Raw genomic sequence first — 14,939 nt, forward strand, 5'->3', positions numbered from 1 at the left:
CAGAGACCAACAACAACACACAGACCTACGGGCAATGTAGAGTCACCAATTAACTCAAACACCATGTCTTTGGACGGTGGGAGGAAAACCACGCAGGCACAGGGAGAACATGCAAACCCTGCACAAAAAGGCCCGCGACCTTCTTATTGTGGGGGCGACAGAGCTAACCGCTACGCCGCCGTGCTGCCAGTTCAGGTATCAGGCACATTACTAAATGCAAAGGAGGCCAACTCGGTTAATGATGTGAGAAGAAATAAAATCCAACAACCTGCAAATGATGCTCAAAACTGAAGGCTCATTCCCTTAGTCCTGTGAGACACAAGATATTAGATATATTTTGTCGTTTGCTGGGTCTCTGTCCTTGTGCTGCCCCGCTGACCCCTGGCGAGCTGGAAAACGATCACACACAAAACATCCTTGTAAAGCCCAGAGGATGGACGAAAGCTCTTGTGAACACCTGAAACTGAGCCAGAGTTGATCGATTCCTATTCTTCGTGGAGGAAAGCATCGTCTTATGTAGATGGCTGAGGTTTGAATGGGAAGAAAAGATCCAATTTCTCCCCTGGACGCTGCGGCTGTCACAAGATAGGCTTTGACTGACAGCTCAGCGGTGCACGGCTCCTGCAGCTTCTTAACCAGCAGCCAGAGAAGTAAACAGCATCAGGCTTATCAGAGCAAAGCAGGAGCCTGGAGGGCAGCAGCTTGGCTGAAACGGGGGGGGGGGGGGGGATCTGGCCAGGGGAGTGCACAACTGACCGACTAACTGAGCTTTAAGCTGCAACCTATATGCAACCTTTGATCTGCATCTTCACCCAGATGACTGTGGAACTTAATGGGTGGGCGGAGGTGAGGTGACATGACAGCTGAATTTCACATGGCTCTAAATGTCACTCGATTTTCACTTAGATGTCGAAACTGAGTTTCTCTGAGAAGCGCAGGCGGTTAGCTGTGCGATATCTCTGGAGCAGACACGCTGACATGTTGATACTGTCTCCTAAAAGTCAAGAACATGTCCAAAAACTGATTTCTGGTTGTCACAGCTTGTGAGACTCTGTTGCAAAGAAGTCAAAGGTATTAGACTCCTTTTCAAACGGATCTTATCTGTCATTCCATTTTCTCCTTGAGTAATAGCTTTGTGAAAATCTCAACGACAAGGTTACAGAAATAGGCTCTCTTGGCTGGCAGGTAACAGTCACCTAAACTTTACAGCGCATCTCGTTACATCGAGAAATCCAAATCAATACCACCTACCGTTGTGACTCTACTAAGTTCACCCACTCCAAACAGGCATGAGGAGTGAGGAGTGAGATATTGTCACCAATGTCTACCAATACAAGACAGACCAGCCTGGGAGTGCATCTTCCTCTGCAGAGAGACTCGCTTAAAGACAGGAACGCTGTCTGTCTGCAGCTGCGTGATTCACATTTGTGACACATCATGTCCTCCCCTGTAGTTTCTGAAAGATGAGCAGGGACCCCGTGCTGTGTGGGAATCTTTCTACGTGTATGTGTTTGCACGTACAGCATGTGTTCAGTGTTGGGGTATATCCGTGTGTGTTTACTTTGCGTAGCTGGAGGAGGAGACGGTGTGGCAGGGAGAAGGGCGGAGAGACGCGGGGTGACGGGTTTAAACAGAGAGGGCAGCCTGTGAAGCAGACTGCAGCACCTCAGCGAGGGGCTCCTCACCTGCTGTCTTCCTGGTTGATGATCATGTACATTTCCCACGTCGTGTCTTCTGTGATCCCCCCATGAGGCACCAACAGACTGATGCCTGCGGAGAGGGAGGTGTGCGAAAAAACTGATCAGCACACAGCGAGACATGCACACACATGACACACACACACACCTGCTCGGCTGTCAGGTCGCTTTACTGAAGGTGACAGCCTGAGAGGTGACGGCCCCAGAAAAGGGCGGCAGAAGCAGAGGCAGGTCTTAAAATGTCTTGTGAATCGGTGCTGCAAGCGCCTCCTGGTGCACACGCGCACATGCACGTGGCGGCAACTGACTCAAAGACACAAACGCAGTATTACTCTATATAATAAACAATTACTGCCAATCTACGGTGCAGTAGATAAAGGCCCTCTGTAGACAGGATGATGAATGCAGGCCACGACACGGTGCTACAGGAATAATCTGGCTGACTGAGCATCATAGCTTTATTTTACATAGCCTCGATATCCTTTTCTTCGTAGTGTACAGCATGTGTTTCAAAATGTTAACGGTGAAATCGACAATTTCCGTTTTTTTATTTTATTTATTTTATTATTTTTTTTAATCAATTCATCATGTGAAACGCTCCAAATTACTCATTTACTGTGATTAGAAACACTATCCACCCTGTGAGAAATGTAGATTGGAGTTTTCCGGATGGTTAAAAATGTCAATGCTGTCTAACTTCATCACTTCAATAAATAATATATTCATCTTAATATGTATTAATAATATATGCAGCTTAATGTTACTCGGTCAATCTCATATTATTACTTGGCTTTTTCACATTTTCGCTGCAGACCGACGCTGACAAGGTCAAACAGCTTCAAGGTGCAGATACTCTGTATCATCTCTGCTGTATTTTCAAAGTTTGGTAAAGTACAGATCTTTCTTTTCATTTCTGGGTTTTCAGATTTGAATGCAAACCTGCCCTGCACTGGGTCTGACCTGTGTTTGGAACAACCAGCCTTCCTCCAGCATGACCAAAGACTGCAATTGCTTTGTGATGAGGTCTGCTGGGAGTCAGAGAGACTTGAGGAGTGAAGAGGTTTTTGCCTCTTCTGCCCAGCGTTGTCCCCACTGCGACTCCTCTGTAGTCTGGAGCCAGGCCCCTCGGAAACGTCTGAGGGTGGGGCATGACATGGTACTCTGCCCTTTCTGCCACCCCTGCAAACACAAGTAGGCCAAAGTGTAACTTTGCTGCAGTTAGACAAACTCTGATCATGCAGGAAATATAATTTCTTTAAACAAACTTTTTGCTTATTGTATGCATGTCACTAGGACTGACTAATTCTAAGAAATGCCCTGCAAAAACGTTTTCTTCTCCACAGATCATCAGCTGGGAGGATGCTAACATTTAAACAGGTGCAGCAACAGTAACAAAGAGGAGGGGGCGTGCTTGTCAGATGGCCTATTTTTCATGCCCACCAAGGCCATGACCATTCTTTTTTTTTTTGCATCAAAGCTTTCCCAGAGATTGCAAAAAAAAAAAAAAAAAACAAAACAGGTTCAAGCAAGATGGATTATCCCTCTGAGTGCAACAGCAGAGCTGCACTGTAATTCTGTAGCCCATTCCCAGGTTAGTCAACCACCACCGACACATGCTTTCACAAAGGGTTTATTTTCTGACCTTTGACCTTGAGATCGGGTAATGGGTCAAGGAGTGAGTGCTCGGCCATCAGCTCCTTGTCAATGGAGTCTTGAAAGCACATGGGGCTGGTGTAGGTGCGCGACACGGTCAGATCGGGTTGCATGGATGAATTGATCAGCAGGGGGTTCGCTGAAAGACGGGCAGAGAGAAAAAGCTGTCAGTTATTGTCATCAGACAGCTTCAGAGTTAAACTGCCACTAACAACAACAATTAAAACAAAGAGTATGTCATGGCAATTGGTTTTTTCCTACATGGTAATGACATTATTGACATAATGTCATTACCATGGAAACAAGAATCACAGAATCCTTAGTTTACTAATGCCTCTGTTAAAATTAAGTGGCTAAAATGGCAAATAAATAACTGGGCTTTGGAAATAAGGCTTGAATGTGGTTTATTATGTGCATATTTACAGAGTCTTCTGCCTTCATATTAAAATTTAAGGGGTTGCAGGCAAGCAGGTAGACGTTTTGACTGTTTTACCCCCCCCACCTGCTATGAAGGGGAGCCTGGATCTCGATTAAAGCTTTTCCTGCCTCCTGCTGTGTTATCAAAATTAACTTTATTACACCCCGCCGAGAGCCGTTGCTGTGGTGACCCATAATGCCGTGCTTGTAAAAATATGCCTCAATCCTTGGCATTTAACACCCCCACTTCTGAGCCTTGGTGTTCAAGTGTTTGGAGACTAAGGACCAGCAAAGCGGCATTCAGGAGGGTAGGTAAAAAAAAAAACAAAACAAAAAACAACAGCAACAACATCAACAACAACAAAAAAAGATAAAACACTAATAAATTCCATTTTTTTTTAATTTTGGAATCATGAATAATTCACTGAAGTGTTGTTGTATGCACCAACACGGCCAATAATGCCACAGACTGATACACCTCCTAAGTTGCAGCGCCAGTGAAGAAGGTCTTGGTAATAACAGACGAGGCCTGGATTGTGAATTAGTTTCCTACACAAATGCCGGTTCCTGCCATACGTTTCCAGTGAGCATTTATTGCTCAGGGTAAACCCATGTTTGCAATAAAGCAATAAATACATGTTGTGCTCTATAGATTTAGCTTCTTACCCCATGTTATTGGACTTTTAGTGCACTACAGCATCTCCGGGAGGCTCAAGTCAACAAACTGAAAAAGCAGTCATTCTGGCCCCTAAAGCATTTTAATAATTGATATAGCTATATCACAATACAAATAAATCCATGCATTATTCATAAATACACACAGATACAAAACTGCACGGTTTGCTGGCATGGTGTGATGTTCAAATTACATACAGTTACATTAATATGTGAGGACATTTACGGTATGTGAATTAAAATAAGGTAGAATAAGTGCATATTATACCTTGAGGCTTCCTCCCTCATGGAGTGTGTAAGGGTTACAACTTTACTGTAGGATAACACCTATTTCAGCTCTGCTTCCTTCATTCAAGCCTCACTCCTTCTTTTGTTCGGGAGGATTCCAGCAAAGACACTTACACTCTTTTTTTTTTTTTTTTGGCAAATGAAACCTCTGATGCCTTGTATGCAGCACATTAGTGTTTCCCTTTGGTCATCTTTAGAATCCAGATGAACCCATTTGTGTGAAGGTGGTGCTTAGGTGCTTGTTTTTAATTGCTCTTTAACAGGCTGTTATTCCAAAGTCAAGTACAGAGAATGTTTTTTTTGCAAAAAAAAAACAAAAAAACATATACATACATATCTTTAGATGGTTAAGAGGCAAAACCAGACCACAAAAAAAAAAAACAAAACTCAAACATATCGCACCTCTTATTGTTTCTCATCTGATATGAATACAGCTGCACATAAAAAAAAAATTAATTGGACATTGGCAATCAAAATAGTTGAGAAGTACCTGTAGCTGTCATGGAGCAGCAGGAATGACAGATGCATGTCAACTTCACTCTCTAATTTATGGGGTGTGATCGGTGCAATTATGCATGAATTAAACAGCGTGCATTTTTGAATCAATTGATTAAATCATCAAAGCTGACGCCAGACTACTGCAAATCATCCACACAGCAGTCTGCATATACTCTGAATGCATACAGGATCTGATTATTATAAATGATCAGTAAGTGATTTTGTCACCATTCATTATTTGTGTTGTATGTCATCAGATGAAGCTGACAGTCACTTTAGGTATCCTGAAGTAACGTCAGCAACCCCTTTTGTCCTTTCTTTTATGTCGTTTTCCACTTTGGATCCGGTGTGTGTGGGAATCTGTATCAGATTGTGTGTCTGATTTGTTAAGGACGCACAATCACTGTCACTGGCTCACCTTGGCGAGAGGTCTTAAAGCTGAAGGACTGGAAGCCCCCGGTGAGGGCGGACGAGTCGATGACATCAACGCCGTACTCACTCTGGCTCCTCCGATAAAGAGTAACAGCGACGATCAGCAGCACCACTGTCACCACCCCCGCGGCAAGACCAGAGTACAAGGCCACGTCGCTGCTGCTCTCCACACCTTGGAAAGTTAAATGCCAGAGAGAGAGAGGGAGAGAAGCACATTTTTTGTGATTTATTTTTTTGTCACGATCCTTGGCTTAATTAGGAAGCTTTTCCTTCCAACATTAGATCTGTGTTCCTGAAGAACGTCAGCTGAGTTAAAGTTATGAAAGCAGGCAGGCCTACCTTGGTTTTAAACTATTTTAGTGCCTTTTTTGTTTTTTATTCCATATCTGCTGTGCCTCCTGATGCACAGCTTCATTGTTCTATCGTAAAGTGTTAAAGCTACTAATGAGGAACCTCGGAAGGAAAACGATTATAATCAACCCAGCACCTGACTGTCATTTCAAAGACTGCTTGGCTGTGGTGTTGGAGGTACTCTGCTTTCCACTGGGATAATGTGACAAAACCAATTCATTAAATTAGCTCATCGGCAATGATTATGCTCTATCTGGTCCCACCAGTACTGCAGAGTCCAGCTCCGCGAAGAAAAAGTGTTAGTGGGAAATAAAGGGGCTGCTAGCTTGTTCTCGAAAGATAATGAGATCTGTGCTGAAACAGGACATGCTGCGAAATCCTCTAACCTGAAGCTCAAATTAGGAGAAACTGACAAAATATGCAAAGCGGCATTAAGAGCTACAGTAGCGGGTTAATTGAGGGCTCGGGAAGTTTTGGCAGCCTGGCTGGATTCTTTCTCCAGTTTCTGACAAACAAAAATACACACTGCGTTAAAGGACCAGTAAGAAGAGCATGTGCCAGCAGCGTAGTAGCTATCAAATTGATTTTTCACTGTGCAAACTACGCAGCAGTAATCAACACATAAACGGCCCATTACTCTGCACACAAATTATACATGAAGCAATGAATATGCAGCATTAAAGAAACGGCTGCTTTTCCTGAAATACCGCATCAGATTTGTCAAAAATAATACTATAAGTGGGAATTTAAAGTAGATTAAAACTGAGGTAAAACAGAGGCTATGATAAATTGGGGACAGATGATCAGTTTAGTGGAAAATATCAAGTCTGGCCTGATTTGGATGCCAAATGTTGTCATTTCAGATGGATTTCTAGATCCAAGCGAGATGGCAAAGGTATAAACGATGTGGTCTGGCCAGTGACATCATCATTCCTAGCTAGTTTTAGTTTAAGTTCTTTACATTTTGACAATTAAAAACAAAGTAAAACACCAAAATAGCTGCTGATCATCAAAAGCACTTGGTACTGTTGTATCAAGCAGGAGTATATTCAAAATATTCCTATAGACTGTGAAAGTGATTCTTTTTGTTGGGCATTTATGTTTACAGACTCATATTTGAGTGTAATTTGTTCTTCAAAAAATAGACAAAACGCACAATAAACAGATACGGTGAGAACATTGTTAATAACAAAATATCAGGAATTCTTGAGGCCAAGGTAATCGCAACAGCTCAACTATCAACACAACACTGTATGACACACAAAACGTATTTTAACAGTAAAGGGGTAATTGGGAGTAATCATTTCGATGACTGTTAAAGACCATCAACACTGCGCAATGGAGTGAAAGTGACATGATCCAACGTGTAGCACGTCGGTACGTCCGAGTGGGAATGGATGCCAAATGTGGAGGACACGCTCACTAACCATCACTACCTTCTGCCTGATGTGTTTCACAGGAAGCATGACCACGCACGGCAGTCAGACATGTCTGCTGAATGACAGAATTCACACTCAGCCTGGAAATTGGATGCTTTTAACTGAAATTCATCTCTTCCCTTATCTGCCAAACTGCATTCTAGCATTGAGCTGACATATTGTATTTTTCTGCTCATTATTCATACATAATATATGTTTGGACACCAATATCTGAAATAACTGTCTATTTTGAGCACAGCTGCATTCTTAAAGAGTTATGTAGGGTGTTTTTTTTTTTTTTTTTTATTTTACAAAACCACACCTGTCAGAGTGATTTGTGCTTGTTATATCAAGGCAATTTGCAAACCAATAAAATCTACATATTGTTCTCTTCAGAATAAAATGACTTTTCTCTAATGTGCTGCCACTTCGCCATGCTGGAAAAAACCCGCTGACTGCTGATAAGGTGCCAATGTGTCAGACGTCTAGATAAAAGTATCAAGTTGGCTCCATCCCCGTGTTAGAAGGTGTGCTATGGCTAAAACAACAACTTTCTCATATGGTGATGATGACAGGCTAAGATATCGCTGGTTTTATCTGAGAACAGGAGGCAGCCTCCAGTCTTTCTTTATTCACTACATAAACAGATATCTTATGAAATAATCAAAAAAAGAAAAAGAAATGGAAGCCGAGCAGAAACTCACCCTGTGGCTTAGCATCGTGTAGCAACTTTCGATCTGCAAAGACAGAGAAACATCAGACCTTGACAGTTTCTCCATGACCTTTTTTGGATAGTACAAGTGCTGTTTATTTAATTACTACTTGTGTATGCATCCATGCCTGTGCGCTCTGTGTGCTATGTGGAGTGGAGTGGATGAATAATGAAGATGAATGAGGGTGTTGGTAATGAGCGTGATTATAATGACGATCATGATCTAAGCCCACACTGCCAAAAATTATGAACAGTAGATCTATAACGACGCAGCCCTTGAACAGTGGGACTGGCAGTCATGAAGGAAAACTGCTTTTATCCTTTCTTATTCTGGAGAGAGGTGGCAATGTCACCCACTCTGTGTGCAGAGGCCACCGGTGCAGTTGTCCGTCGCCAACGCCACCCCGTCACACAGCCGTCCTCCATGTTTGGGCTCCGGAGCCGTGCACTCTCTGCTGCGCTGCCTCTCACAGTCCGAGCTGCACAGCGACCACTCGCTCCAGCCGCCCCAGCCGCCATCGACTGACAGATCAGACACAGGAGAGCGAACGTTTGAGGATACACAGATTTTCGGGAGCTATTATTTCCTCACTTTATGAGGAGGAGGGAACGTGCGTATACTGTACATGAGCACACACACCGAAAAGTACAAAAGATCAATGATGTGGCAGAAAATGCTCACTTTTCTTCAAAACATTCAAACATTAAGACTAACTTGGTTCATTTAATAGTTTCTAGTGACTTAATTAAAAAAGGAAAAATTGTTCTGTTCGTGGCTGCACTTATAACTTTCCAAAAACATTTCCTTCCTCAGGGAGCCAAAATACTGTGCTGCCGTGCTGACTGGGAGCATAAAGACACTCTGTTTATGCCACACTCCATCAAGTCTCCTTTCCACCTCCAAACGCTCTAAAGTTCCCTTCTTCCTGCTAATCTAAACGCAAATGCACCCTGTTTATGTTGAAAACTCAGATGCAGAGAAAGAATCCTTCAGAAGTAGGCATTTGGCAACGAGGAGATAATGTTTGGAGAAGTGCACTGCCTGCCCCTGATAACTTTTTTTTTTCTCTTAAACCTGATGAGCATTTTCTTTTATATTGGTGCCGTGGTTGAAATCATAAATTTAGGCTTGTCTAGAAAAAACACTTGGGCAGAGCAGATTACACGGCAGTCTTGATAGCTGGAACTGCTGCTCAGCTCTTCCTCTCCCAAGCTAAACTTCTGTTGTTTGCCCCTTTCTCTCAGGTTCTCCTGATTTTCCATATGTTTTCTCCTCATTCACAGCTTTTGCTGCTGCTATAGCTTTCGATCACAGATTTAAACCATCGTCTCTGTCTGCAGCAATAACACATGATGAATTCGTTGTGAAAAGTTATTGGTTCAAAGGCGACTAAAGCTAACTAAAAAGTGTACCTGAAGGCTTTTAGGCTTGTTTACTGCCTTTAAGGCAGTCACCACTTTGTATTAATTTCAGCTATTTTTGAGCCAGAGAGAATCACAGGCACGATATTGCTACAGTACATTCAAGCTATTATTTCCTTATAGTACACATGTGGGTTGAGAAAATGCTTTTCAAGCTGATGTGTTCAAGGACGCGCTGTCACTCAAATTTCACCTGCTGCCTCCTGACAGCAGGAAAGGCTTAACATTTTGAAGAAAGCGTTCATTTGCAGAGGATTGATACAACTCCTGCATCTATCTTGAAATGTGAAGCTGGAGTCAGCAGGTGGGTAACTTAGCTTAGCATGAAGACAGGAAGCAGGAAGAAGAAGTTAGCCTGGAGTCACAAGCGGGAAGTTTGACAAAGAAATAGTTCCAATATGCAAAACCAGTAACTATACACTTTTCTTTCTGTTTTACAGGCATGGTATTAAATGTGATCACACAATTACAAACAGATGTGACCTTCTCCTTTCCAAGGAAACTAAATATGCACAGAGTCAATTATTCTAAATTAAATTGTTAAGTTTTAAACTAACAGCAATATATGGACATATATTTAACCCACATGCTCCTGTGAATGTATCACCGAAGTCATTTTTAAAATCAGATGTGAACCTTCAACTGTCTGCTGCTTTTCATGGCACCATTAATTGGAGCCTGTGAAGCAACACTGCAGCAAACTTTAAAGCTTATGCACGAACGCCGGCAGCATGAACACTGTGTCCTTGCACTCACCTGGGCACAGCGTGTTGCAGGTACTTTTCTGTACAGACATTCCCTCGCAAAAGGCTCCCCCGTTGAGAGGAGCCGGATTGGTGCAAGTGCGAGAGCGTTTCTGCACGCCACGACCGCAGCGCACGTTGCAGGGGGACCAGTCAGTCCACGATGACCACCCTCCATTCACTGTGTGAAGGACGAGAGGTGAAACCTGGATGGTAAAGACTGCCTCTACATTCTTTGACATGATGCATATTTTTCTGTCTCTGAGCGTTTGCATCACAGGAGATCGATCAGAGCTGACAATGAATGTCTAATCGGTGAGGGGGGGTGAGAGGGGGGGGCACAGAGGTGTCTTTTATAAAATGATCAATGACGTCTTCTCTTCCATGAAGTTCCTCCTGTGATTTGTTGCCTGAAATGATGTGGGATGATTGACTAATCAGCTCATCTGCTGTCACAGAGAAGGAAGAAATACTAGTATTCCTCCAATGTACATCTGTCTGAGGCCATTGGGAATAGTCAGCCCGTCACAGACTTCATTACCATTATGGAAATGAATGATTGATGGGCCTCAGTAAAGGGCTGTCAGATAGAATCAGATGTATTTGTTTGAAGGCTAAATGTCCTTCCTGGAATCAAAATAACAATAACAGGATGAAAGGTGCCGAAACCTTTCAATTAACATGATGTTCCTGTAGTGCGAGGGGAGGCAGTGCCTGGATGACATTATAATTTCCCTTATTTTGCATCGTCTCAGTGGAGCTCGCTGCAGGGCTCGAAAAACACTGGAAACAGTGTCTGCTGGCCTGTAGCAATAGAAAGCACTCTACACAAAGTGTTTAGCACTGGCAGATAAAAGGCAGGGGGAGTTGTGACAGCTCACATCACTGACTTTCTGTCATTAATAACAGAGCTATTGTAAATATTGTAAATATTGTGCCCGTGTCTCCTCATTTTTACGCCTGAGAGACCATTTGGCCATTACCTGCTCATTAGACTCTGGAGTGTAAAAAAAGAGAAGGGCCACATGCTGTGGTTGAGCAGAGCTTTTTATATTAATGACTTTGGGGAATTCACTTGAGGTGCCTGTTTGACAGCTCGCTTCTGTAGCGAAAGCTGATATTCTGATGCAGGCAGGAAAGCAGCTTGACATTGTTTTGATCATTTGTACAGCAAAGTCAAAGCATTTCTCTGTCATGTATCCTTGGCTAAGACAGACTCTAAACATGCATTTTTCTTTACGAAATTTTGAAAAAGCAAACAAAGAGCATCATACCGTAGACCACCACAGTGGCTGTGGCGCTGCGTCTTTTGGCCACGATGTTGCTGGCGACGCAGGTGTAGTTGCCTGAATCGGAAAGACGAGCTTCTGAGATGATGAGATTGTGGTCGCCTCTTGTGTCCATGATGCCATCTGAGCTTAGAGGCTCCTCGTTTTTCAGCCATTCCACCTGAAAACCAGCAGAGTGCACACATGAGCGGCTCTCCGTGCAGGCTAATGCTTTGCAAGAAGACATAAATATGCTTGAAGATGAAAGCCGAACTCGGTGTCATGGCTCAGGAGATAGAGCAGGTCGCTCCCACTCATCAGAAGGACGGCGGTTGGATTCCCAACTCCAGCAAACCACAAATTGCTCCAGATGGCTGTCCATGGTTGGGTCCACTACCCATACCGTTTATTCTTATAGGGTCACGGGGGGCGGTGAAGTCAATATATCGAGACAAGCAACCGCTCACACTCACATTAACACCTAGAGGCACTTCTTTACAGGCACCAATTAACCTAATGTGACGGTCTTTGGACCGTGGGAGGAAGCTGGAGATGCTGGAGGGAACCCACACAGGTGCAGCGAGATTATGCACACGGCACACAGAGAGGTGAAAAGTCAGAACCTTCTAACATTACAAACCAAGAGGTGACAGAAGAATAAAGGTGGACGCAGGTCTGACTTAAAGCCTTTATTAAAACTGGATGTGCTGTAGAGACCAAAACGGTTTATTTTTTTTCCCCCTTCTTTTTTTCTGCTAGGCTGGCAATTGATGTTCCTTTGGATCCGGTCTCAAGCGTCCATTGCAGAGTTGCAGTTTTTGGCACTTCCACGTTGGCTTCATTTGTCAGCCTCAGTCGTTGGTGTCTGGTGTTGGGGCTCTAATGTATGAATGTGGCATGTGTGAGCCACTTTGAGTGGTTTCTAAGAATAAAGCACTGGAGTGGAAGCCGTTTTACCATTTACCTCTGTGCACAGAGGCTTTCTATTATTTTGTCCAAGCCACAAACACGCACAAATGGGACCCGTCAGTATTACTATGTTTACCAAGGTTAACGGAGGAGCTTGTTTTCATTGCAAGATTAGGGGTTTGTAGGGAAAAGTACAACATGATTGACATCCACTTGGGGGGAGTGATGCAGTAGGTAGGTCACATCCTTCGCTGTTACCGATTCAGTGGCCATTTAGGGAGTGAAAGTAATAAGGAATTACAAAATAAAGGATGCTCTGTTGATGCTCCTCTCCTCGCATGACTGGCCCTGTAAATTGCTATTAATGTGCCACTGGCTTGAGCTTTTCATTGAGAGAGACGAGCCGGGGCATGAGGGAGTGGGGTTTGATTTATGGCAGTGTATTTGAGGATTAAAAACTCCGCCCCACTGGGAGCTCCATATGTTTGTGCATGAGGTTGGACTCTGGAGTGTGTGTGTGTGTGTGTGTGTGTGTTTGTGTAGAGTGTCCATTTGCCGAGGGATTGTAACAACAGCCAACAAACTCAGAGATTGCTTTGCTCTTTCGAAGCACCCTGGGTGAAAAAATTGAGCGGGGAAATCAATAAATCACGAGTCACGTTGTCACAAGCATTTTTTTTTTACATTTTTTTACTCCTTTTGATGGCTCCAGAAGTCTTTCATCATGTGCCTTTAATTTCACTTTTTTTCATCATTTGGCTGCACAGCTTTCAAGGCAAACCAGCCAAGCACGCTAGTGGGCTGCACTCATCCTTCTTTTTTTTGCCTCTCGATATTTCACACCTTCAATGTCTAATCAGCCCTTCTTCCTGTCCATGCCGCATTATGTCCTCCACAAATGATAACATCAATTTAATCAATTGTGGCAGCAGCCAGTTTGAATTTCACACAGAGTAAAAAAAAAATAATGGCAATCTTTACTTCAGTCATAGAAAGTCTAACCTTGTTTTATCTTACTACTTCTGCTTTATGCATTTTAAAGGTTATCTGCATGTTTCTCTCAACGAAGGGTCTGAAAAGTAAGCATTTTACAAAGTTTACCTTCTCCTCCCAACTGCAGCTTTATCTACAGCACTATCTGTGAAGCAGGGAATTAACCTTGACAAGTAAGAGGTTTGTGCTTCGTCACCTCCTCTCTTCTCTCTTTGTGAAACAATGGCAGAGACAAGCCACGTTGTTCCAACCAGGGTCACATCTCAAATAATCTGTTTTTTATTTGTGGTGTTTGAAAAGGTTTCCACCTCAGAGGTGTCTCAAATGTCACGAAGAGCTGTAGCCTTTAGATGCTTCTCTGATAATGAACTGAGAGCTGACTCTCTGAGCCGCTCGACACGTTGTGCAGTGTTACAAAAGCAACACATCATATTTAATGGGAGATTCATAAGCTGCTGCAGCTCTCGTCTTACTGATTTAATTCTATATTGCCATTCTAAATAAAATGCTGGCTATTTTTAGTTAACTGCCTGCGTTGCGTGTATGTGAAGAAATGTCACGTTAATTACGTAGTCTCTTAAGATCTACATTTTAGAGATTTATAACTAAAAAAACTATGATCAGTAAGTCATGGGGTATCGAATTACTAAATACATAATAAATAAATAATCTAAAAGTGACTAAAAATCAAAAGTATTTTCCTGCAGGTGGCTCTAAGCAAGTGTGATGGAGTGAAACTCACCGAATTGAAAGTTAACCCCTCAACCCTTTGCTCTCTCTTGACACATACTCAGATGGGATGCATATTTATAGAGCAGTGGCAAAATTGAATTGGACACGTAAGATTTTACCGTTGTGTCATTTAAATGAAATATATTTCAACAGTTGACAGTTGATAATATGTCACCTCGGGAAATGCAAAGGAAAAATTCATTCATCGCCTAAGGCAAAAACTCTGAGAAGGGTTACTTTGTGTTACAATGACGAATCAGATTTCTGTCGTAGCAGAGCGAGTGGAAAAATAATGAGGTAGATAAATTCGCAACTACTGTTCATCAGCAAATTTACATTAATCATTGAAGCAAGGCATAGGAGTAGTTTTTTCATTTGCAATTTACCACAACTCCTCTATGCATTAAATTTGTGTTATTCATAGACTTGTGTGTGTACTAGATAAATAAAGTGGACATAGTAACAGGGAAATCTTGCAATATAATATGATACAATACAATTAATGCATGGCTTGATGCCTTTTTGTCCTTGAGCTGAATCAACAGCTACGTGACAAGGTCCAAAGAAAAAGTGAACATTAAAACTGCCATTATAGTTTTTATTGAGAGGGAACTGAATGATGTTATAATATACTGCACATGAAAGGCTCTACACCAGCTAATAAATTAAACATTAAAAGAAAAAAGCCGATTTAAAATCTTATGTTTGGAATCAGGGTCATCGGGGCTTAT

At 42.6% G+C, this 14,939-nt stretch overlaps 1 protein-coding gene across 1 annotated transcript in view; it reads right to left on the bottom strand.

Annotated features, from left to right (window-relative positions):
* unc5da (unc-5 netrin receptor Da) overlaps nt 1-14,939 on the bottom strand; it is a 148,522-nt gene that overhangs the window by 15,581 nt on the left and 118,002 nt on the right. The window contains exons 5-12 of the mRNA XM_029516453.1: nt 11,581-11,755; nt 10,320-10,487; nt 8,499-8,663; nt 8,134-8,166; nt 5,647-5,832; nt 3,340-3,489; nt 2,658-2,876; nt 1,686-1,770 (exon numbers count right to left, since the gene is read on the bottom strand). Coding sequence (XP_029372313.1) covers nt 1,686-1,770; nt 2,658-2,876; nt 3,340-3,489; nt 5,647-5,832; nt 8,134-8,166; nt 8,499-8,663; nt 10,320-10,487; nt 11,581-11,755 — 1,181 coding nt within the window. The remainder of the gene's footprint in view (nt 1-1,685; nt 1,771-2,657; nt 2,877-3,339; nt 3,490-5,646; nt 5,833-8,133; nt 8,167-8,498; nt 8,664-10,319; nt 10,488-11,580; nt 11,756-14,939) is intronic.

The sequence above is a fragment of the Echeneis naucrates genome, chromosome 12, assembly GCF_900963305.1.
Source record: "Echeneis naucrates chromosome 12, fEcheNa1.1, whole genome shotgun sequence".
Lineage (NCBI taxonomy): Eukaryota > Metazoa > Chordata > Actinopteri > Carangiformes > Echeneidae > Echeneis > Echeneis naucrates.